Source organism: Penicillium cosmopolitanum, assembly GCF_028827165.1.
Source record: "Penicillium cosmopolitanum strain IBT 29677 chromosome Unknown utg000006l:49.0-5199605.0:1.0-5204138.0, whole genome shotgun sequence".
Classification (NCBI taxonomy): domain Eukaryota; kingdom Fungi; phylum Ascomycota; class Eurotiomycetes; order Eurotiales; family Aspergillaceae; genus Penicillium; species Penicillium cosmopolitanum.
In genome coordinates this window covers 4,982,208-5,006,814 of record NW_026622676.1, presented here as the reverse complement: position 1 = coordinate 5,006,814, position 24,607 = coordinate 4,982,208, and the positions used below count along the sequence as shown (strand labels likewise).

At 47.6% G+C, this 24,607-nt stretch overlaps 9 protein-coding genes across 9 annotated transcripts; 5 read left to right on the top strand and 4 right to left on the bottom strand.

The window, feature by feature from the left end:
- Positions 1-157: 157 nt before the first annotated feature.
- Positions 158-1,609, bottom strand: N7509_006407 (uncharacterized protein; the record flags this gene model as incomplete). The annotated part of the gene is made up of 1 exon (XM_056631044.1): positions 158-1,609. The coding sequence occupies one exon, from the start codon at positions 1,607-1,609 to the stop codon at positions 158-160; it is 1,452 nt and encodes a 483-aa protein (XP_056490346.1).
- A 338-nt stretch (positions 1,610-1,947) lies between these two features.
- Positions 1,948-4,239, bottom strand: N7509_006406 (Zn(II)2Cys6 transcription factor; the record flags this gene model as incomplete). Its single annotated transcript, XM_056631043.1, has 6 exons — positions 1,948-2,634; positions 2,693-2,753; positions 2,825-2,963; positions 3,022-3,082; positions 3,142-4,006; positions 4,079-4,239. 6 exons carry the CDS (start codon positions 4,237-4,239, stop codon positions 1,948-1,950), a joined length of 1,974 nt encoding a protein of 657 aa, XP_056490345.1.
- Positions 4,240-5,186: 947 nt separating this feature from the next.
- On the top strand, positions 5,187-5,648 carry N7509_006405 (RidA family protein; the record flags this gene model as incomplete). The annotated part of the gene is made up of 1 exon (XM_056631042.1): positions 5,187-5,648. One exon carries the CDS (start codon positions 5,187-5,189, stop codon positions 5,646-5,648), a length of 462 nt encoding a protein of 153 aa, XP_056490344.1.
- A 203-nt stretch (positions 5,649-5,851) lies between these two features.
- N7509_006404 (uncharacterized protein) lies at positions 5,852-6,862 on the top strand (the record flags this gene model as incomplete). The annotated part of the gene is made up of 1 exon (XM_056631041.1): positions 5,852-6,862. One exon carries the CDS (start codon positions 5,852-5,854, stop codon positions 6,860-6,862), a length of 1,011 nt encoding a protein of 336 aa, XP_056490343.1.
- An 864-nt stretch (positions 6,863-7,726) lies between these two features.
- On the top strand, positions 7,727-9,500 carry N7509_006403 (cytochrome P450; the record flags this gene model as incomplete). Its single annotated transcript, XM_056631040.1, has 3 exons — positions 7,727-7,828; positions 7,901-9,053; positions 9,124-9,500. 3 exons carry the CDS (start codon positions 7,727-7,729, stop codon positions 9,498-9,500), a joined length of 1,632 nt encoding a protein of 543 aa, XP_056490342.1.
- Positions 9,501-11,640: 2,140 nt separating this feature from the next.
- On the top strand, positions 11,641-13,218 carry N7509_006402 (uncharacterized protein; the record flags this gene model as incomplete). Its single annotated transcript, XM_056631039.1, has 1 exon — positions 11,641-13,218. The coding sequence occupies one exon, from the start codon at positions 11,641-11,643 to the stop codon at positions 13,216-13,218; it is 1,578 nt and encodes a 525-aa protein (XP_056490341.1).
- A 1,230-nt stretch (positions 13,219-14,448) lies between these two features.
- N7509_006401 (uncharacterized protein) lies at positions 14,449-17,476 on the top strand (the record flags this gene model as incomplete). Its single annotated transcript, XM_056631038.1, has 6 exons — positions 14,449-14,492; positions 14,627-14,684; positions 14,757-15,282; positions 15,336-16,241; positions 16,307-16,705; positions 16,758-17,476. 6 exons carry the CDS (start codon positions 14,449-14,451, stop codon positions 17,474-17,476), a joined length of 2,652 nt encoding a protein of 883 aa, XP_056490340.1.
- Positions 17,477-17,887: 411 nt separating this feature from the next.
- Positions 17,888-20,261, bottom strand: N7509_006400 (putative extracellular endoglucanase; the record flags this gene model as incomplete). Its single annotated transcript, XM_056631037.1, has 8 exons — positions 17,888-18,049; positions 18,117-18,921; positions 18,977-18,998; positions 19,055-19,405; positions 19,468-19,599; positions 19,648-20,001; positions 20,052-20,120; positions 20,186-20,261. The coding sequence occupies 8 exons, from the start codon at positions 20,259-20,261 to the stop codon at positions 17,888-17,890; spliced, it is 1,971 nt and encodes a 656-aa protein (XP_056490339.1).
- Positions 20,262-21,163: 902 nt separating this feature from the next.
- N7509_006399 (MINDY family deubiquitinase) lies at positions 21,164-23,941 on the bottom strand (the record flags this gene model as incomplete). The annotated part of the gene is made up of 1 exon (XM_056631036.1): positions 21,164-23,941. One exon carries the CDS (start codon positions 23,939-23,941, stop codon positions 21,164-21,166), a length of 2,778 nt encoding a protein of 925 aa, XP_056490338.1.
- Between the last annotated feature and the right edge of the window lie 666 nt (positions 23,942-24,607).

Genomic DNA, 24,607 nt, shown 5'->3' with positions numbered 1-24,607 from the left:
AAGATAATTCTATTTGAGGTACTATCATGTTCGTCCTGTCAGGTGTTCAGTAGGTAGTTATTACTGGTAGTTCTCGATTCATAAATATACCGTTCGCATAAAACGCGAACAGGAAATATTTTGAAGCGGTGGTTACCACTAAGCCCAGGATGCTCATCTAAAATATTGCTTTGTATCCAGTCCAGCCACAATTATAGAGCTTTGCAGCAAATAGACAGACTAGACTGGCTGCATAGCTAGCGATGGTGAATAAAATCAAGCCCCAGTACTCACCATTGCATCTCGTCAAAATTTCTCCAGCAATCGGTATTCCTGTCAAAGTACTAAGAGACGTGTCAATATACATAAGAAAGTGATGATATGAGGTGATCTTAGTATCGAAAGTTCTATCATACCTGATACTGACAATACCATATGCGGTCGCATAATATTGTCCATAAGATTCCAGCTTGCACAGTTGACCGATACAAACTGGCGCCAAACTGACATTACTTCCACTGAAAAATCCAAAAAGCAGAGCAAAGGCTGTCGTGATAGGCTTGTTTGAATTGGCAGGCATCCATATGCAAGCAGTGAAAAGGAGACAGCCAAAAATGGTGATTATGAACGTGTTAAACCGGCCGATGCGGTCGGCACAATAACCCGGTATCCATCGGCCAAATATAGCACCGGCATTGATCAAAGATAAGAGCAGGAAGGAAAATTGGGGTGGCATTCCTTGAGACAAGGCATAGGAGGTCAAATATGTGATTGGAACGAACAGACCCCACTCCATGAAGAACATTCCCATGCTCGCAAGCATAAGACTAACATTTCCAAGAATAGATATATCAGGAACGATTGCGCCAACTGTACTGGCTTTTGGCTTGAATCTTGGTCGAATAAGTAGAATCGCAATCACGAAAGCGACAAGGTTGACGAGTGCGATTACACGAGTGGCCCATGCAAAACTCACTTTAGAAACCACGCTCTGGAAGAGTAGAGGAAAAATAAGACCCCCAAATGACGCGCCAGAAGAGGCTACTCCAGTTGCTAAGCCTCTCCGACGATTGAAATAGTGCGCAACGATGGAAATTGCCGGATTGAAAGTGAGGGACAAACTGACTCCGCCAATGATACCGAAGACCAACATGAAATGCCAATATAGTGTACAAAAGCCCAGGAGAACAAGAAATAGGACTGTTCCAATAGCGCCGCAAACTATCAGAGCTCGTGGTCCTTTTGCATCGAATATAGGTCCGACCTGGATACCACAAAAAAAAGCGAGAAATGAGTAGATACCAAAAATCCAGGCAATTTTGCTGGATGAGAACTGCTTCAGCTCGTTCTCCTCCAAATATGCCTGGAATATGCCTAAACTATTCATCAATCCCATTGTCCCAAAACATGCCATCCAGCTTCCGAGAACAACACTCCAAGCAGCCCATCCCCCTTCGGGATAGGTGGGCTCGCCATCGTTGGTTTGGAACTCGGAACCATTGTGGCAGGGCTCACCAATTGGGCTGCTTGATTGGTTGTCGGTGGGAAATATCTTTCCATCATGGGAGAAAGAGATTATATGCGGCAGAATCTCGCTGTGCCCCAGGCCCTGCGGCGTTTCAACAGACATCTCCTTTATCGTGCAAGGGAAAGATGAAAATGTGAAGAAGCTACTACTTTCTCGAGGGGTACTAACATGGCAAGCGATTTTTGGAGGACACTAACCAAGAAGACCTTGGCATGGAATGGCCGACTAGCCATAAAGATATCGGACAGTCCGACACTGCACAGTGACACCTTAGCCATGCCGCCGGCCGATCTTCTATAATTTCTAAGGCTGACAGAAATTCCCGAGTGACACAGCTGCCGGACATTTAAATTTACGTTGAGGTGTAAGTGCTAATTTCCAGAGCTTTTCAATACTATGGGAGCGCTCTAACCAATAAAATAAATTTATGTATCCGATTCTCAAAATCTCACCGAGGAGATATTGTATACTCCGAGTCTCTCTGTTACTGCCCTAATCATGCCTTGTATCTTCTTTGCAGAAGGAAATTTCTCCCCAAAAGAATCCAATAGCTCCACAGCTAGATCGAGATCGGCGAGTGCTTTGGCATGGTCCATTACCAAGGACAAATTTTCTGCCTGTGCAGAACAAGTGTACATAAGTGACAGTGCAGAATTGAAAACGGCTACGAGGTTGAGCCAATTGTAAGCAAATCGATTTTGGCGATGCATATTAATCGCTTGTCGAATAGCCATTCCCGAGGCATCTGCGAGAATCCGCATTCCAGAGACGTCCAAATTTGGATTTAGCGGCGAGGGGCGATAAAGCATAATGATGTGAAGATAGTAATTTAGATCAAACCAGCTAGTGCAAAGATGAGGCACCTTAGACTGTAGATCGGGGAGAGGAAACGGCATACTTCGGCGCCATTCGACGAGTCGTCTGTGGAGCTCTTGTATAGTCTGATTTTGCGTCTCCTGACTCTGTCGCTCAGCGTGCTTGGGGGAGTGGACCAGAGTTCCAATGTCGCTAGCAATCCTCCGCAAGGCCAGTATGTGGAGAGGAACTGCCATGGTGGAAGGCTCTAGCTTGGTAGACGTTTTGATAGTGTTCGGATTGATGTCTTCATCATCGGCATCCGCAAATGGCTAGAAATAACAGTTAGAAGTTTTATGAATTCAAAACCAAAAAGAATCGACTGCACACCTCAACTGTTATGTCGTCATCTTGAATGGCAAAAGGCCTTCCAAGGGCCAATGAAACAACGCTACGATGATCAGTTTCGAAGCTCACCATTGAATTCGGGTGTCAACGTGAATAGAATCAATTAAAACATACCGATCCATCATATAAAGAGAAAAGAAAATTCGTTTCTGTTGCTCAGCAACATCAACCGCGAGAGATTGATAGACTTCCGATGTGTGGAGTCCCATTCCAGTTGCCATACGAGCAGCAACACCCACCAAAAACCAGGTATCTTCATTGGAATCAATAACGAGAATAATCGAGAGTAGACAACTTTCAAAGCAACTTACTAGGTCCTATTTTATTGAAGAACGAATACGAGACTTGTAGCATCAGAACCTCCAACCCGGCCTAGTTTGAGCCATCAGTAAATTCATGTTTTGACGGAAGTATCATCATTAGACACTCACCAAATCACCACATCCCATGGCTGGCTCAAAATAAGTCATGGCTTTGTTGAAAAACTTTACCGGCTCTGTTTCGTCCATCAACGAAACAGAGCAGTAAGTCGTCGAACCGATCGCTAGGATCATCCATATTCTGAATTGCCATAGTGGAGACTGTGCCAAAGGATCCAAAGGATTGGCGTATACTCTCCATAGGACCTCCTCAAAGTCATTCTTGCGAATAATTGGATAGAGAGTATGGGAATGCGCAAAATAGAATTCCAGGATATAGCTGATATGAGTAGGCTCTATCAAAGTAAGGCCCGTTGTATCCTCATATTCATCAATGGTTGGGTTTGCGAATAGCGAGCTTAGCGGCATGGGACTTGACAGAGAAGGGTTCATTTCGAAAGAAATTGGATTCAAGTTTGGAATAGCGTTCGTATTAAGGTCACAGCTTTGATGTTTATTGCCGTTGATATCTTCATCAAACACAAAGCCGTCTTGATCTGGAGATAGTCGCCGCAGAACGGTCTGGGTGAGTTTGGCTAAAGGGAGTCCGGAAGAGGAACCCAAATAGCGCTCAGCCGCCGCCTCCAAAGAAACTAATCGCAGTTCTTCTGCTAGGTTATCTGGCTTTTGTCCCAGAGCCTTTAGCATGGGTGAGATTGGAAATTCGTCGAAACTTAGTATCGCATCATCTGCACCATGCACCGGTGGGGAGTTGTTTGTTATATTTCCGGAGGGGATGGGAGCCTCAGCCAGAGGAGAACCATTATCTTGGTCCCAAGGATGTGAAGGAAGATCATTATGAGAGGTTTGAGGAGTTAACGACGCTGTGACTTGTTGTTCGAGCTCTTTAACTCGATGTTCCAACCCGCGGACATAGCTATATGTTGTTAGACAGTCTGTATCTTCGTGATTTGGAGAGGAGAGAAATAGCCGAGGCGTTAATTCTTACGCGACTGGGTAAGATGCTACCTGCGTCTCATCATCGAGGAAGCTGCATGCTACTTTCGCATGCTTGCACGCTTGACACTGTGGCAGAGTCTTGTCACAGCGCTTCTTTCTGCGATGGCATCGCTTGCAGGAGCTTTCTGCCCTTGCAGCTAGTTCCAGCATAATTGGCTCGCATAGGATAAAAAGTGATGGGTGCGGGAGAGGTGGGCAAGGCGAACGAGACCGAGACTATCTCAATTATGTGGACTAGAGAAAGTGAATTTGGGGGCGAAGATGCCTTATCTTGCCTTATCTCGCATGGGCTTGGTAAAAATGGAGCAAATCGGAAGGTTGGGATTTTGGGATTTTGAGAGATAACGCGAATATCTCTCCAGTGAGGACAACAGAACTGTTGAGGGTCGATCTTGAGTGATACTCACCTGAATTTTGCAACGAGATAGTTAGAAGTCAGCCAACATTGACCTTGCCATGACAATTGACCTCCCATGAGACTTTTGAAAAGTGCGGGGAACTAAATTGCCAATGAGAATCGGGGCATTGCAGTGCGGGGGGGTGGTCCATGTGGAGATGGCACGTCACGCTGCCCTTTCTACAGCTTGCTGGAAAGCGAAGGGACAGGTAAATAGAGTAGGAAGAATGAGAATTTGATTCTTGACACTTTATTAGTATTTCACTAAGATCGAAACTTTTTTATCCACGTCATAATTCATTTCCAACTAACTTGTATTTTACAGTAAAATGGACGCCTGGGATTCCGATATCATTACTTGCGCTCATAATCCGCACTAAATTATACGCGAAGTGAAGGAAAAAAATCGAGCAATTAAAATATATACAGAGATACATGGTTTATAAAAGTGAAGATTGCGTAGTTTGCTGAATGTTGCCATCCAGTTGTCGCATCGGCGGCGCCGCTGTCGGACAACCCGCCATTTCAACTACTGCCAGCGACAAGAACAGTCACGGTGTTCAGAAACTTGAACAGCGCCCGGGCAAGATAAATAAATGTCTCAAGAAACGTCAAATTGTTTATTGCTAGAATTTTAGCCAACGGTTCACTTGAAAAAAAATCGAGAACTTGGATTCTCTGAATATTCTACCCATCCAGAATGTCTTCTACTCCGAACGGCCAATCATTCCTCCTCGACCCTCAGAAGACCGCCGGGCTGACAAGATTCTCTCATGCACGAGTGGTAAAACCTTCCACATATCATACCATCTACATATCGGGAATTGCTGCTGTCAGTCCGGACGGAACATATGAGGGTGTCACGGAAGATGCCGATGGGACGTTCACAATCGATGTCCGAGAACAGACAGCTTCTATCCTCCGCAGGATCGAGAGTATCATCCACGGGGCCTCCAAGGGAAAAGCCAACTTGTACAACATAGTCGACTCAGTTGTATACATCTTAGACATGAAGACCCAATATGCCGACATGAATGAAGAATGGAACAAAGTCTGGTCCGACCGTGCGAGTGCTCCCAGCCGGGCCACCATTGGAGTCAAGGAGCTTCCTGATCCTCGTTTTGCGGTGGAAATTAAAGCTACCGCAATTTTCGAGCTTTGATCAACAAATTGAGGGGAAGAAAAAGGGCATGCGAATTAATAAGCATTTTACGGGGAAGTTCAGGATCTGTCGGCCTTCCCGCGGGGAACCTTAGAGAACGATAGATAGTTCTCTCTCAATAAAACTCTCTATAAAGTCAACATCTTCCTATAGCTATACAGTGAAACTCAAATCTTACAGGTAAAAGCTTCATACGATCAAATATGGCCTCTGCTTACGACCCTAGCGGTGTCGAATATTGCGAATTGAAAAACTTCACGTTTGAAAATGGGGAAACTCTACCAGTAGTTCGACTGGCCTACCGAGATTTGAACCCCGGTGGCAAGAAGGCGGCACTTATTCCTACATGCTTCAGAGGGAGAATCAACACTACCCTGAACTTCGCTAAAGGAGCGCTCCAGAGCCATCGGGTGATTGTCGTGGCACTTTTTGGCAACGGGGAATCGGCGAGTCCTTCGAATACGGCCAATTTCCCCTCCACTATCAGCTACCAGGACTGCGTACGAGCCCAACATAGATTGTTGATAGAAAAGCTGGGTATAGCGACACTTGATGTCGTGGTCGGTTTTTCAATGGGCGGACAGTGTACCTATCACTGGGCTGCGATGCACCCTGGAATGGTCCAAAATGCGGTGATTATATGCTCTTCTGCCAAAACCAGTCTACACAACCGCCAATTTCTGGAAGGCCCCAAAGCTGCTCTTCTGCACTCAATCGACTATAATGACGGTCACCTCACTGAGAGCAAATTTCCGACAAGAGGTCTACATGCATTTGGCAGGGCATATTCTGCCTGGTTGACGAGCGCTGAATGGTTTGAAAAGCGACTTTTCGAGAAACAGGGGTTCAAGACTCTGGAAGCTTGGGCTGAGGTAGTTGGTGGGCAGAATTACGAGGACTGGCACCCGGATAATTTACTAGCTATGCTAGGGATGTGGCAGCGTTCTGATCTCAGCTTGACAATGAGCAGGACTGTTGAAGAGACGACTGTTGAAGCCGCACTGAGAGGACTGACATCAAACATTCTCTTGATGCCTTGCCTGACTGATCAGTACTTCAAGTGGGAGGCAAGTAATATAGAAGCTAGCTTTTTACAGCATGGAGAGTTGGCGATAATTCCCTCAGTCTGGGGTCACACCGCGGGAGGTGGAGGCAGCCCCGACGATACCGAGTGGATGGACCAAAGAATCAACCGGTTTTTGGGTCAGAGCTAAGTCGGTCTCAATTTTGATCTTGGTAGAAATCAGGAGAACCGCTAGTTATTCTTAGTCACAAACCACTTATATCACCTGTGTCATGGATCAGACAATTGAATCTTTGCCGAAGATGTACGCAACCTAGGCACTTTCTATGACTTACCCAGGTACGATGAAGATACCTAGTAAAAAGCAAAAAGATGTAGTGGTATTCCACGAGAAAGAAGCGGGTTATAGAAAAGTTCGTGCCTTACATGTCTTCCTGATGCCTGACAATGCTTGGTGAATACTCAATGGTGCAGGTCACAAAGACAAAAATATGGAGTCATTGCATTTTCACTCTTGCACCTAATCACCATGAAGAAAAAGCAAAGAACTGTAAATACGGAGGTTTTTTACTTAGGAAGACTACTTCTTATGCTAGAATAAATATCGAAAAAGAGCCCCAGAGAAACATCGATAAAGGTAACACTTTTTGTACTTGGTCTCCCCCCTCCGCGCGGCGGGGACAGGCCAGAGAGCCTGAGACTTGTAATTCCCAGAAATCCCATTGGAAAACATGATGTCCGGAAAATTAAGTGACGATAAGAATCATATCGCTATCTGCTTCTGTACCCTAACCCCGTCTCTGTCGGGCTGTCCGACAGCCTTTCGGTGGTGCTACCAATAGGCAATTTCCGCGAGTGAGGGGTGATTGTCGGACGTCATCATGCCGGCAGGTCATATAGTGAATCTACTGGTAGTATTAACCTAAGTTAATCTCTAAGCTACGACTTCCTGTTGGAGTGTATATAATCACCGACAGCATTTAACTCAGGCTCCTGGGGTATCAAGCGCATCCAGAATAATTATTTCGATTTCAATACTTCTTAGACACGAAAGATGATTGACAATAGAGTGGAGGAGCATTTGACTCTTCTAGGAATTCTGCCCAAAAGCTATATACTGGGATTGGTTCCGTTGTTTCTCTACTTGGTCTACAAGGTAAGCCTGTGTGCCTATGTGATTTCATCGGCAGGATTCCAAGTCAGATGATATAACTCTTTTCTCCACTAGGTTGCCTTCGCGACAGATATACCACACATCAAGGGCATTCCCGAGATCCCAGGTGCAGTTCCAATTTTTGGACACCTACTCAAACTTGGTGAAGATCATGCAACCGTCTGTGAAGGTTGGTGGCGGAAGTACGGGGATTCTGTTTTTCAAATCAGGCTTGGCAACACCCGGGCCGTCGTCGTCAACTCATTTGAAGACTGTAAAAAGATGCTGCTCGGTCATCAAAATGCTGTGATTGACCGTCCGAAGCTGTATACTTTTCATGGAGTGATCAGCAGTACACAGGGATTTACAATCGGATCTTCACCCTGGGATGATTCTTGCAAGAAGAAGCGCAAAGCATCTGGCACGGCCCTAGGAAGGCCTGCTCTCCGCAATTATCATCCGATGTTTGATCTTGAGAGTTACTCTATCGTTCGTGATATTTACAAAGACAGCAAAAATGGCGCTATCGAAATCAACGTCAGGCCCTACATTCAACGTTATGCCTTGAACACGACCCTGACGCTCTGCTATGGTATACGCATGGACGCTGTTTATGATGATCTCCTGCGCGAAATCCTTCACGTCGGCTCAGCAATCTCGCTTCTGCGAAGTGCCTCCGAGAATTTACAGGATTATATTCCCGCTCTCAGGTATCTCCCCAATAATGAGAAGAATGCGCGATCGAAGGAACTGCGTGAGCGGCGAGACACATACCTCAATTTGCTGTTAGACAAAGTCCGAGCAATGATCAAGAAGGGCACCGATAAGCCTTGCATTTCAGCCGCTATTCTGAAAGACCAGGAGACAAAGCTTAATGGAGTTGAAGTTTCTTCCATCTGCCTTTCTCTAGTGTCCGGTGGATTTGAGACCATTCCTGGAACGTTGACCTCTTGCATCGGGTCACTTTCCACCCCTGAAGGACAGGTCTGGCAGGATCGAGCCTACGCAGATATCAAGCGACACTACCCAGACATACAGGAAGCCTGGACTAGTGCTATTAGTGAAGAAAAGGTTCCTTACGTGAATGCTATTATCAAAGAGGCCGGTCGTTATTACACCGTTAGCTCCATGAGCCTTCCCCGAAAGACTGTGACCGAAGTCAATTGGAATGGAGCGATTATTCCCCCGAAGACCATGATTCTGATCAACGCTCAAGCTGGAAATCATGGTAAGCTCCAATTTCTCCACATGATTTCCGCACGATTTTAATGTACTTCCGATTACTAACTATTTCGCAGATGTGGACCATTACGGAGAAAATGGTGGTAAATTTGACCCTGAACGATGGCTCAAATCTTTGAATCCTCCAGAGGAAAGTGAGATTACCGGGTTGCCTCATTTGAGCTTCGGTGCTGGATCGCGAGCCTGTTCTGGTCAATATATTGCATCTAGATTGCTCTACACTGCCCTGATTCGCCTTCTTTCGACGTACAAAATTGTCGCAAGTGAGAACAACCCTCCTAATACAGACTATGTCGAATACAATCAGTTCAAAACCGCCTTGGTGGCAATCCCCAGGGATTTCAAGGTCCGTCTGATTCCTAGAGATGACGCTACGGCTAGTGAGTGCTTGGCACAGGCCGAGGGTCGGACCAAGGAGCACTACAAGGAGTAGTTAAGGAGGGAGAGAGAGGGGAAGCTCTTGGAGTATTAGTTAGTCTCAATTATTCTAGCTAAATCTATCTTTATCTAGTACAATTTCGGTTCAATTAAGAGCGCCTTTTCTTTCAAAAGCAAGCTTTGAAATCCATGGATGCATCTACAAATCTTCGGGTTATGGATACCTCCAGGGCTGTGTATAGGATAGTTAGCACCATTGGAAGAAAGGCATAGAAATATGATATAGTCATGATGCTAAGTTGGGAGAAATGCCAAGAGATGGAAATCTACAGTAATTTCGACAATATTGATTCTCATACTCGGGCGCCGTGTTCTCAATAGTATCAGTTTGTTGCGATGATTTAGTCTACCATTGACTGCTTGGAACAGTCAGTCATCACTCTCATCAGCCGTTCGGGGCGCCCGACGCACCCCAGTTGATTTTCCCCGCTCGGGATTTAGTGACGAAATATACATATTATGGGTTTCTGCTGTTAGAAAAGCCACTGTATACTTCAAATTAAGTCATCAAAGATGTCTCTGAGTGCTTTGAATTTGTTCAATGTTAAGGGGCGGGTTGCGATGGTGACAGGTGGAAGTAGTGGCATTGGCTTTATGATTTCCAGGGTATGTTGTTTACCTATAGACTTTGAATGTCGAACGCAAAACTAACATTACACTTATGTAGGGGCTAGTATCAAATGGAGCCAGGGTATATCTCGTAGCACTCCCGAGCGATCCCATAACCGACGTTGTCAATGAGTTGAATGAGTTGGGCCGGGAATCCGGTGGAAGCGCAGAAGGGTACAGACGTGACAAAAATGACAGCAAAACAAGACTACTTGCTAACATATTGCTCTTAGTTATGCGTGTGATGTATCATCGAAAGATGCGATATCACAACTTGCTCAAAAGATATCTGAAAAGGAAACGGCCTTGGACATCCTCATCTCGAATGCCGGTATCAGACGAGACCCCCCCTTTAGCATGCAACGTGCTCACAGCATCCGTACAAGAACTTCAACAGTCAATGTGGTCAATTGAAAGCAAGGACTGGGAAGATACATTCCGAGTTAATACTACTGCCCATTATTTTCTCAGCGTAGCCTTTCTTCCTCTCCTCGCGGCTGCGGCGAATCAACTGACCAGCACTGGAACAACGGGGCGAGATGAGGGGCGAGGAGTCATTGTGGTAACCAGCTCGTGTGCAAGCATGCACAATTCCACTAATGTGGATCTCACAAGCTATGCCACAAGCAAGGCTGCTACTGATCATCTTGTCAAGTTGTTGGCGGCAAAGTACAATCGATTCTATGTGCGTGTGGTTGGAATTAATCCCGGTTGTAAGTTATGCAGACTTGAATTGTTGTCCACTTTACGTTCCAGAACACTCCCCAGCAAGGAAAGCCAACTGAAAATTCTGTCCAGTCGTTCCCAGCAATATGAATCCTGTCGGCGCCGAAGGAAATATTTTCAGCTCCTTGTTTGACAAAGTCCCGGCAAAACGGGCGGGAAATTCCGATGATATAGCTGGAACAGTTTTATATTTAGTTAGCAAATCAGGGGTAAGTTATTTTCCTGCCGGTTCGGTTCTGAGCTGAGCATCGCTGATTGGAGTTCTCTGGAAATAGGCTTATGTTGATGGAATCTCTCTTTGCGTTGACGGCGGTCGCATCCTGCTGGCAAATGGACAGGAATGATGATATAGAGCTGCGACCATGCTAGCGATAAGTGCTCCAGGGCTTCGATCAATTGTTGTACTTCGTGAATGATCGGCCTCCCCGCATGACCAAAAATCGGCGAGCCCGATGCGGGGAGAAACAGAGAATTCCGATGGTCGTCTAAGAGAGCAGATAAGGATTGTTAAAGATTCAAATTTCATGAACACTGTGTCCTTTTCCTTCCGTAACCGATGCACCGATATTGATAAGCGAAAACTTCAAACACTTCTCGTCATGTCGGTAGCATTCTTGGCAGATCCAACTCAGTAGGTATTCCGAGGCTGATTGCTTCCTGCAGTGCCTGATACTAACATCTTTAGATCTCGAATATCGACAGAAGACTTACACAATATAGCTGCTAGGCTTGGGTTCAAAATTCCCGAAGGGCCGGAGACGGAGGCCTATTTGCATCTGCTTCAGTCAGCAGAAGCTGTTATGAGACGAATTCAAAACGACGATGATTACATACACCCCGCCCTGTTTCCAGTTGAAACCACCACAGCTCGAAAATACTGGGAGCCAGAAAGCAAAGATAATCCTCTAAATGCCTGGAAGCACCGTTGTGAACTTATTGCGAGGACCCCCAGCAGCAAAATTCTTCAAAACCGGACAATTGCCATCAAAGACAATATATCAGTTGGAGGATTACCCACGACCGTTGGAACATTCAAGGAGCTTTTATGCGAAGAAGATGGCAGTCTTCCGCTCTCCACAATAGATGCCGCGGTGGTGTCGCGTATCCTGGAAGCTGGTGCGACGATCAAAGGCTCTTCAAACTGTGAGAACTATTGCGCATCTCCCCTTTCCTTTAGTGCGGCCAATGGGCCTGTTCACAATGCCTGGAAGTATGGATATACTTCGGGAGGAAGTAGCAGTGGCTCCGCAAGCCTGGTTGCTGCTAATATTGTCCAACGTGAACAGGGGGGATCTTTTGGGGAAATAGTTGATCTGGCTATCGGGGGTGACCAAGCAGGATCGGTCAGGATTCCAGCTTCCTACAGTGGAATATACGGTCTTAAGCCAACGTATGGACTTGTACCGTACACCGGCGCAGTATCTTTGGCGCCTATGATTGATCATCTGGGTCCTCTTGCAAATAACCTGGAAGACATCGCATTGTTGCTTCAAGTCATGGCAGGCTATGATGGGATTGACCCGCGCATGACTCCAGAATCACCACTGAGATCCCAGGTGCAGGATTATCCGCGACTTTTGTCACAATTTCGAGATCGCAAACTTGAGCAAGGAGAGGATTTCGGCTCTGGGCTGACCATCGGCCTTCTCGCAGAATCATTTGAAATACAGGGGTTGTCTGAAGAAGTTCGCGATACTGTTCGACAATCAGCCCGAGAATTCTTCACGGCTGCTGGGGCGAAAGTTGTGGACATCTCTATACCGCATCACCGTGACGGCAGTTTGATCTGGACTGCTGCCACTCGAATGTCCATGTCGGAATGGGTCTTCCAGGGCAAGACATCCGGATTACTTTCTTTCTTGCCTTCTCACATCCACCCTCGATGGCCCCCCGACCAGAGAATGTACGAGCTGACCACAGCGACAAATCCAGCTGCTGTCAACGTGATGCTCAGTGGACCGTTTCTCCAAGAGCATTTTGGTCCTCAGGTGGAAGCCAAGGCCCACCGTAAGGTGTTTGAGCTTCGGGCGGCATATGACCAGGCGTTCATGCAGGTAGATATCCTTGTCACACCTTGTGCACCCACGGTTGCGATGCCACACCCCACGATGCAGGTTAATGAAGATGGCTCCTATTCGAGCGTCATGGATAAACTGTCCGCGGCGGTTGGCGTGACGACGAACACGGCGTCGTTTAATGTTACTGGTCACCCTGCGCTGAGCGTGCCATGCGGGTTCGGTCAAGACTCGGACGCGTCCGAGGTTAAACTGCCGATCGGCATGCAACTCGTGGGGCGTCGATGGGAAGACGCAACAGTGGTGAAAGCGGCGGCAGTGTTTGAAGAAGGCAGAAAGCGAATTTGCATAGATGGGGGTTGATCTCTTGTTTTGGGTTCATAAAGTTCATATATCTGTTACTACTAGTTAATAGCAATATGAGAGTTACTGAATTGAAATATTCGATGGTGTCAAGGATTAAAACAAAACAAGAAAGAGCAAACAAAAAGCAAACAAAAGCCGGAAGAAACAGAAAGCCCCAAGTATCCATGATGATATCTCCCCCTTCTTCCAAGATTCTCTCCCCCCTTCACCTTCTCACAAACCAAGGCTGATCCTTGTTACACACGTACCACGTGGGCATGAAAGATTCCAAGGCATCGAGAACTCTCAATAAGCCCTCTCCTGCAATTTGGCCTTGCACAAGTCGAGGCCTCGGCACAGCGTGCATCATCCACCATCCTAGCATCAAGCAGCCAGACCGTGCAGAATGTGTGAATGTGCACTGCGACGAGCCTGCGCTGCAACCCCAAGTTGACAGCCAACGCCTCTCACCGGACCCCTTGCGTCTAGTGTCGTTGAGAAGTCAACCACGCTACAATGAGGGCCAGGACATGGGGGACGTGATGCTATCCAAAAATCTTCCCACACACCCCTCAGCCCTAGGAGAGGGGAATTTCCCGTCGTTGTGTTACACAAAGAGGATTGACCTTGTTTAAAGAATGCTAATCGAGAATACCTTTATGCTAATCCTGGCCTCTCGTTGATCCATCATCGCACATCCCTGCCACTGCAGGACATTTTAGTTTCCCTCGATCGTGGTAGGACGAGCATACATACCACTTCAAGTCACAGGGCCCATCATCCATTGGTCCGAGTCAAGAAAGAAGGTTGACCAAGAGCCCGCATCTCAGCTCCACACGCTCAGGGGGGATAATCCACGTCACGATCCCTGTCCCACGATCAGCACGTCCCCACTCGATAGTTTTGCTTCCTGCGGGTCCGCGCATATTGTACTCCGTAAATAGGTTTGCTCTCCGCTCTTTGCTCTCTGTCAATATTAGGCTTCTATATTGCGCAGATCTGGATCGAATAAAAGGAGGTTGGTATGATTTTCATTTCTCCAGAATTCCCGTTATCTGACCCTGTTCCAGCTGTTCCAGGAGACGCAAGGCACAACTCCTGTACGGAGTACCAAAAGAAGACCGTGTGGCGCACGAACTAACTATGGGATCGACAAACTATCGCGTTCCGAAGATTTGGTGCAATGCGACCCACCTATCAACGCGAGTCCCAAAGTATGTCAATCGCATTTCGAAGTGACAGGTCCAAATGATTGTGGATACATACTCTACCCACACGCCAGACCTGTCGAGGTGCGGCCCGCCATGCTTTTTCTAGGCGGAGAAATTTGTTAAAAGTCATAAAAAATAAAAACTGTGGGTCAATGCCTTGTCACCAAACCTTTTTTTGGTTTAATTTAATACGTAGCTACCTCCCCCATCACTAGGCTGGGCCAGGAACAGGCACTGATCCCGCCCACCTCCTCCGCGATGTCAAGCATTACCGTACGTCCTAATATCCAATACACCAGAATCTTGTGCCCCGTTGAGAATTCCCATACTCACGAAAAGTGCTAGGACCCCAACAATGATCCCAATGTCGGTTCTGCCCAAGGAAATGCCTCATCTACATCGGGAGATGCTATAAGCAGCCTCACTGGCGAAGGTGGATCGTCAGCCACGGCGCTGATGATGACCTTGCTGCCAGCGTTGATCTATGCTCTTTTCTTTGTTGCTATTTTCCTCATCTTCCGACGTACACAGCGTCGATGGTATGCTCCAAGATCACATCTTCCGGATATCCACGAGCATCGTCGAAGTCCAGAACTACCCTCCGGCTGGGTGAACTGGCTCGGTACGTTTTTAAAGATTGAAGACAACCATGTTTTGCACCACTCATCGCTGGATGGCTATCTATTTCTACGATTCTTGCGTGTGATGTGTGCAACATGCTTCACTGGCTGCCTGATTACCTGGCCAATTCTATTCCCCATCCACGCAACGGGTGGGAATGGAAACGGTCAGCTCGACATGCTCAGCTTCAGTAACGTCGCGAGCCCCACCAAATATTATGCCAATGTATTTGTTGCTATGGTTTATTTCAGTGAGTTTTCATCTGCAAACAGCCCTCCATGGCATTTTGCTCATGTATCTTAGCATTTGTATTTTATGTCGTGACCCGTGAGAGTCTCTATTATGCGAACTTACGTCAAGCCTATCTCAACTCTCCGGAATATGCCTCTCGAATTTCATCGCGTACAGTTCTCTTTATGTCGACTCCAGGCGATTATCAGAACGAGAAGAAGCTGCGACAAATTTTCGGCGATTCTATCCGCCGACTCTGGGTCACATCTGACTGCGACAATTTGGAGAAGATGGTGAATGAGCGTGATAAGCTTGCATTCAAATTAGAAACCGCCGAAACCAGACTCATCCGAGCGGCAAATAAGGCACGAGTAAAGGCAATCAAAGCGGGTGAATTTTCATCAGATACCTGTCTCGATTGCGAGTCGAGTAATCCTGCCGGATCCCACAAAATCAAACGACCAACCCATCGACTGAAGCTTTTCGGCAAGAAAGTGGACTCGATCCATTGGTATCGGTCGGAGCTGGTCAAAGTCACCGAAGCGGTGTCCATTCTTCAGAAGAAACACCAGGATGGTGACGCGAAGCATCTTTCGGCAATCTTCATTGAGTTTAACTCTCAATCCGATGCTCAGGTCGCTCTTCAGACCTTGTCTCACCATCAACCTTTCCATATGACGCCTCGCTTTATTGGAGTCTCGCCGCATGAAGTTGTGTGGTCTGCTATCAATCTCAGCTGGTGGCAACGAATTATCCGTAAATTCGCAGTACAAGGGGGCCTCGCTGCCCTAGTGATCTTCTGGTCATTTCCTGCTGCCATTGTTGGAACCATTTCCAATATCTCATATCTCGCCAGTATCATTCCTTTCCTCGGATTTATCAAGGACTTGCCTGAGGTCATCAAAGGAGCGATTGAAGGGCTGTTACCGTCAGCTGCACTAGTGGCCTTAATGTCATTGGTGCCAATCATCTGTCGGAGTAAGTTTTCTTGGAGCGATGCAAGAAGAGGTATAAGATGCGTGTTGCTAACCTTTGCTCCAAAGTCTGTGCTAGACGAGCCGGAGTGCCATCCACGGCCAGGGTCGAGCTGTTTACACAGAGTGCGCATTTCGTTTTCCAGGTAGTGCAGGTATTCCTGGTCACAACATTAACCTCAGCTGCGTCCGCAGCGACTTCGCAAATAATCAAAAATCCTCTTTCGGCCAAAGATCTTCTGGCTGAGAACTTGCCCAAGGCCACCAACTTCTACATCTCATACTTTTTGCTTCAAGGCTTGAGTACAAGTTCCATGGCACTGGTACAAATTGCAAGTGCTCTAGTGTTTAAATTTGTTACCACATTCTTTGCCTTTTCTCCGCGTCGCCTATTCAGGCGGTGGGCTGCGCTTGGTAGCCTGAGCTGGGGTAATGTGTTTCCGGTCTTCACCAACATGGGCGTGATCGGTATGCAGATTCTATCAAACTCGGAATGATACTCAGTCTAACATCTCTTCAGCTTTGACCTACTCTTGCATTGCACCGTTGATTTTGGGTTTTGCCTTTATCGGCCTATATCTCGTCTACCAAGCCTATCGCTACAACTTTTTGTTTGTCTACGAAATCGACGTCGACACAAAAGGCCTGGTCTACCCGCGCGCTCTGCAGCATCTCTTAACGGGTATTTACCTCGCCGAAATCTGCATGATCGGTCTTTTTGCTATCAAAGGGGCGATTGGCCCAGTGGTTATCATGGTACTCTTTACCATCGGTACTGTCCTAGCCCACATGTCCCTCAACGAAGCCCTTGCCCCACTGAACACATTTCTGCCACGGTCTCTGGATGCAGAAGAAGAGCTCCTCCAACAGAAAGAGGATGCTATTGCCGAGATCAATGAGCAGCGTCGCCCACGGCTCTTGGCTTTCTGGAATTGGTTCCACCCGAATGTGTATAAAGATTACGCCGCACTACGTCGCAAGGTGCGTCGCAATGTTGCAGAGGTTGAATACACCGAAGAAGAGGTCCGTATCGCTTATTTTGAGCCATGTATCGCCACTCCTGCGCCTAAGATCTGGATTCCACGGGATAGATGGGGGTTTAGTAGACACGAAATGGTTGAAACAGACCCTGCCATCAACATCACGGATGAAGGAGCACATCTCAACGAGAAAAACAAAATCGTGTGGGATAAATATGATCCTCATCTTCCTCTCCGGGAATTAAAGACTCCGTACTGAGGTACTGATTACGATGGAGTTATTATTATATGTTATAAGAATGATTATGGGATAATGATGAATGATTCAAGCTTGTATAAAGCTGTCATGCTGAGAATTTTTGGTTTACCGGAGGAGATGTATCAATTGTTTCAGCTTTGGTGTTTGGGTGTGCCCAGGTGGCGGTTTCCAGTTTTTGTTTCCTCGGTATATAGAACACTTAATCAAATTCCAATCCAACATGAAGATGCTACGAAAGACACCATTTACTTACGTTTTTTAATCCCGTGTACCACTATATCGCACAGAAGATGCCAAAGCCCGAGATTTGCAGAAAGGATCGCGCGTATTTAGGATTAAGATTATTAACTAAGCTACACAGACCAACTAGCTGACAATCCCGGAAGCTCAAGCCCGACACTTCCAGCGGCATCAAACCGTCAAAGTGAAGTTAACAGCATTTACCGCACCGTTGTCTCTGGGGAAGAACTCAAAAGTAAAAACCGTCGTCACACCAGCAGATATAACCGAGCTGATAGCCGAAGAGGTGAGTATAACATTAGAAGAATCCCAGTTATACTGGCTGCTATATGTCTGCCATTCAATTCAAATCAGTCAATAAATATCCGAGTCCCTCGGGGTTTAGGAGAGCATGACATACCGCCCGTGCTTGCTGGAGAGGTCCCAGGTATACAGTCCAATCATCGACCAGATATGTACCACTCGTAGTTAATGCTTTGACTGCTGCGACTCTTTGAAGCCCACCCCAAGTGATGGGAATAGAAAGATCGGAGCCAGATACTGATGAAGCTACCGCAGTCTTAGAGGACAGAGTCGGCGTCTTCCATTGAACAAGCTGTATAACCGGGGAAGAGTCACCTCCGGAAAACTTCAAGGTCAGATTGGCGATGACACCTGGCGAAGTTGTCGATGAAAGATGCTTCGAGAGATAAGAAGCTGTGAAGATGATATTAGAGCCTGAGACCGAGTAGTCTGTACCTGACGTCAAGGCTGAGCCAGCTGAATCCGTAATCGAAGACAGGGTGTTTCCATTGAAAATAAATGGTAGCGACTGCTGTGTCACTTCAGTGCCGTATTCGTGGAAGATGTAAGCCGAAGAGGATTGAGAGGTCGCAGAAGCGTCTTCGGTGCTGTCAGGCAGACTATTCGAAGTGGCCGCAGTCGACTTTGTGATCATTGAGATTGAATTAAGGTCTCTCCAGGTCGCAGTGTTGCGATTTAGATGGTCGAGACCATTATCCCAGAGAATGCAAGCAAAATTCAAATCTAATGCCGATCGAACAAGCTCATCCACATACTTCCACCGACCTGCAGGCTCAGTGTTAGTGGGGGATGCATCGTACTCTCCCAGGATAATTGGAACGTCGCTGAAGTTGTTTCGGAGAAGCTGGAAGTCAGATAAAAGGGTGGCTTTGTCGGTATCCGAACCCCAGATGGTTTTGCCCCTAGAAAGTGTCAGCAGAAGTTTCAACGTATGGAGCATCCCTAAGAGCAATATACCAGGCGCTGAAGATAAAGTCGTCTACCGTTGATTAGTCCACGCATCTCAAGTTTAAACATCTGGAAATATCAACTTACAAGGACTGTAGTAATGGAACTGGATCGCGTAAGGATTTGAAAAGCCAGATGGCGCCACAAACCACTCTGAAGTCTTGATACTATCCTCGCCACCACCGACCAGGTTGACCACGCGCTGGGAATTGAAGCCCCCTGCATCATTTATTGCCTGCAGGAATATCTTATTCAGTTTGTTAATCTCGGCGCCATCAGTGGAATCGTCACAAGGTGGCTCATTGATTGATTCGAATGCAACGAGACTCGACTTGCAGGCTAACTTTGTGCCAATCTGATTCCAAAGACGGTAGAATTTCTCTTCAATCATGGAGATATTTGCACCAGATGCAGTGACATCTGCCCAGATCCAAGAGTCTAATCCCATTTTAGAGAACTGTACAAACCCGTTCTAAATTCACGTATTGGGAGTGACTTACCATGGTGTACATTAACAATGGTGTATAAACCCAATGAAGTAGCCATATCAACCACGTCAGAAACACGCTGTAGCCAGGCCGGATCAACGGTCCAGTCCGGTGAACTCCCAGTGAAGTGATAAGCATATGTAACTACCACTGATTAGTACAATCTCTAAATCTTAGCAGGTTCTTTCATACCTGGAATTCGAACCCCATTGAATCCTGCATCTTTCACTGTCTCAAAAGTAGATGCAACAACCGCCGCATTGTTCCAGGAGCCCTCATCCGGAACAGCATCGAGGGTATTGCCCAGATTCCAGCCTGGGTGAAGTTTGGCGACAAAATTGGAAGCGGAAATTGCGCTAAATGTACCAGTGCAAGTTGGTCCTGTGGAAGTGGATGTCAGACTTGTACTCTGGGTCGTTGACTTCGTTGTCGTTGACGTTGTCGTGGTCAGAGTAGTGGATTTTGTAGTGGTAGTGGTAGTACTGGACGATGTGGCTTTGCTGGTTGTAGTGCTTGTTGCACTACCAGGAACGCACTGGTAATAATCTTGGAGGTGTTCAGATTCTGTAGGCACTGATTTGAAGCTGTCAACTTACAAGGGTTCTGTGAAGTACAAGCATAACCATTTGTACAACTTGTACTTCCAGAGTAACTGCTGCCTCCGCCTAAGAAATGTCAGCATATTATGATACTTGAATTATGAAATTTCAAATCCCATTTGGAGACTGACATTGCCCATAAGCAGGCACCTGTGCTTGGGCATATTGGAAAATAGCCGCAAGGGCGACTGATGTGAGGACCTGCATTATAGCGGGGGAAAACAATCTACTACTGTCGATTCACAATATTTTGGTCTACATGAAGTGTATAGAGTCGGCCAGCTAGACTTTATATATTATACAGTAGGGCAATTAATTGGAAAGGATCTAACTTGAACGACCCCAGAAGAACACGGAAGTGGACCTGCAGAATTAGTGCTTCCAGGGCAGTGAGAATATTCCTGGTCAACCAGAAACCCGCAGCGTGTCACACAATGATAATGTCTATTCATTAAATGAGAGCTAAAATCACTAGGACAGCTTTCTGGAAGCTAAAGGCTTGGCCTGCCTAAGGTGACGGACTTGCTTCAATGCTCCAATAGGACAAGACCCCTGGACATCCTTCATCTCCGCAAATCCCCGCAGATTACTCTGAAGAAAGTCTAAGTTAGATTGGAAGTCTACTGAATGGAGCATCATCTTGTGATCTTCAATTCTACCCCTTGCCCGTTACAGGGTTGCTACCCCGCTTCCTTTGCAGCTACGGAGTTCGTCCGTGTTGGTTTCGATGTGATGCCGTGGAGGATTTAGAACGGATGGCGGATGGTCCAGTGCATGGTGAGGAAGAACTTCAGTGGCGACGTGTAGGAACAAATAGCTTTACTGGTATGCAATCCTGTTTCGGTCAGAGTTGCTCCAGAGCCCACTCGTGAAGCAAACGTCTGTATGTGAACAAAGATGGATGTATACTACAATGGTACTCTACTCCGGCAATGGGAAATGGCTGCAAATGCAGAGCATAACATGACTATAGCTTGGCGGGTCCAAAAGGAAAGTGATCAAAATGTGATCTAAGTATTTACATTGATTCATTACATTCATTTCATCATATAGACTTAGCAAGCATCGTAATATCATGGTGGCAGCGAATCGCTGCGAGGGCCACGTCTTCACATCACGACGCAGTCTTTGTTACGATTCCGGTCCGCGCTGTATCGGTCTGTAGTGGGCCGGTTTGAATATCGATTCGGAGGGTACCTTGGAGAATATGAACCGTTTGAATCCACAGGGAAGTCGCTGTATCGATTTCGTCGTTCGGGAGGTGAATACCGTGGGCCGCTCGCAGCTTGCTCGTAGGGGGGAGGGGGCGCGTGTGGATCATCGGGATCGGCCTCAGCGGGTGGCTGTGACTGTTGTTGTCGGAGCCCAGTCGTAATGCTTGAAACCCTGCTGGGACCGTTGATGCGAGGAGAGGATATGCGCGGTGAAGAGCTGCTTCGTGTATGGGAAGAGCTTGGCATGCGAGGAGGGACAGATTCGCGACGGGCGGGGCCTGATGCACGGGGGCCATTGCCGCTCCCTTGTTGACTGCCCTGCCTTTCACGCTGTTCCTCCTCTTGGAATTGTAGTGAGAGTGCATATGCATAATCTGCGTCGCTTTGCTCCTGGTTCGAGAGTGGGGACTGGGATCCATCGTTCGCCGCAGGTGGATTATTCGGTGAAAGGCTCGATGCACGAGGACCGACGGGACCGGAGGGACCACCAGAGCCCGATGGGCCGTGGCCAACTGCTCGGAAGTCACCAGCCAAAAACTCTGCATTGAAGCCAGTCACGTCGACGAGAGATTCCCAGACAACCTCTGCATGATTAGCATAGCCAGCATCGGTGACCAAAGTGAAGAGCTGCTGTGATTCGGGATGTTTATATAGGGTAGAGAAATGATCGTTGCGGAATAGAATCGAGATAGAGCCGGGTGCGAGTCGTGTAGATAGTTGTGTCAGTCCAAATGGGCTCAGCTGTGTTGCATTTTCGATATCAACAAAATGCTGAATGGCTTGGATGTCCGCCATCTTTCCCTCTTCCTCCGGTAAGAGAGACTGGCCCTGCATGACACGATCCTCAAGATCCTGCTTATTAAAATGCAACAACTGAATATCTTCGTGATATTGACCAATTCGGGTCATAGCATCATGGGCCGGGTCAGACCAGGATGCAATCCAACCGTGAATGAGAGGAATGCCAAATGTACTGTAGAATCGAATATCTGGGGTTGGAAGAAATGTGCCGAGGGAATCCTCGGTTTCCTGTTTTAGAGTTAGCCTGATGCGGGCCGTTGCTGATGATTGAAGAGGGATAAGTACCAATGTCAGACGAGGATTCACGTTCATTCCGGTATGCAACATCGTGAGGAATTGTGTGAGCGCTTCAATGTCTGGGAACTCCTGGTGTGGCCCTAGGCAAGTAGTCAACTCGTCAAAGAGAGCCTCGATCAACAAGCCGAGCGAAATTTGCTCGCGAGTTCGCAGAGCTTTGATGATCGGTGGTTGTGTATTTGGCTCAGCTCGTAGCACAAGCGCATTGATGAGAGCAAGTAGCGGACAGGGACCATTTTGATTTTGAACCAAGATAGGAGACTGGAATAAATCTCCATTTCGGTCAGTCCGGTTGATCTGCCGGATGGAATAGGTCTCTGCCCTCTGCTCTTGTTGTCTAGCCGCTTCTGCGGGTGAGAGCTTTCGAGCCGTCAATGGCTGCTCTAGAGCGCTGCTTTGAGACTGCATGGCCGATGCAATTGGCAATGGTGATTGTAAATTGGAAGCTGCTTTGTTGACACTCTCCGAAGAATATACTGACGAGGTTGCTCGATGAGGCCCAGTATTCGCCGCGAGACCGCTGGGGGGATCGAAATCAATCAATTCGTGCGAAGTCGCCGAAGTTGCACTCGAGAAAGCAGAGGGTGGTCTGATACCCGCGTCCGACGCCAGCCTGTCATTGCTGTACGGTGGCTCAAGACCGAATGCATTTTGTTGACTGTCGGAAGATTGGATAACCACGGCTGGTGGAGGGGTGTATGGATTTGCTTGCCCGCCCTGCAGATATATCTCCTGGGGGGCTGATATTTTGATCGAATGTTGGGATCCCCACGGTGATGGGTCGGAGGAATTGGGGTTTGTAGTGGATGATTGTAACTGGGATGGCGGGGTCTCATGCTCTGCCCATGGGGATGGCTCATAGGGCTGAGGATTGACAAGAGGACGTTGATAGTCGGACTGAGTCAAATCGTGTTCCGCCCATGGGGATTCGTGCTCGGGAGAATCAAGTAGGGAGAGCCGTGCTGTCATGGGGATGTATCCCTCCGCTAGAAAGGGGTCAGCATCAACATTGATCATCCCAGGAGGAAGGTAGGGGAAGGTGTGGGGGTTGTGTAATTTCGTACTCTGACTTAATGGATCACTGTTGGTAGTCGCATGTGAATGACGATCCTCCCATTCGTTTGGGTCTCCCGAGCTTGTGCGCGAATCCACGGGCTTTGGCTTCAGAAATGGGTTATTTGATTGAAGCTGTACCGGGACCTCTCCAGTTGTGAAGCTGCGATCTCTCGAGGTGGGCTGCCAGCTAAAATCACCAGTTGATGATCCTGGTGGACCCGGAGTGAGAGCCGACGGGAGCCCGTGTGCTTTCACCTCGGACCCCGCTGGATACGACCCATCACGGGTGGCTGGTCGGTCCCCCAATCCGTCATTCCAGGAGCCGGGTGGGTGATTTGTCGGTGAGCCCACGGGGGATCTCTGGGCCTGTTCGAGAGGCATCAGATCAAAGGCTGGGGAGGTATTGAGATCGGGGGGAGTACACAGAGTCCTGGGAAGGAACTCGGTGTGGACGGGGCCGACGTTGCGATGACGGAGAATGGGTGGAGGAGGTCGGGGAATGGGACTCTGGACGAGCATGCCACTTGTTAAGATTCTCGAGACGCGGAGGAGGAGGTTTGCGGAGCACCATGAAGAACGGAGGACGGAGGATATCGAAGTATGTGGAGGTAGTACTGTATGTATATGGAGGTTGTATATACCGAGAGCTGTTGTGGAGCGGGCGGAGAGCGGAGAGAGCTGAGAGCTGGAAGCTGGAAACAATAGGTAAGGGTAATGGTAATGGTAATGGTAATGTATATATTAAAAGGGTCCGGTCATGGGCGTTAGAGACACCACCAGCCCCCAAAAATGAAGTCAAAAGCCACAGGGCACAAAGTGTAGATTAGCCATTGCGATTGGGGGAGGTGGGAAGGGAAGAAGAGGAGGAGGCAAGAGAAAACGCCTTGCGGTGGAAGTGCTGGGAGTACTTGGGGGACTTGGGCAAGTACGAATACGCCCAGAGTGCCCCAGAGTGCCCCAGTCTAGGCAGGCACGAATTGATGGCAGGCACCCGCTTTCTGGTGAGTATTTGTATTACCACGACATATAGTACCAGTGGCAAGACTGACCATAGAGAAGGGACGAATGGTATTGTATCAATGTTACTCGGGTCAATAATAACCCGACAATACCCATTTTGCCCCGCTGATTGGCTCATGCGTACTTGGTCTTTAACGAACCCCGGAATATTTTGCAGAAGCAATT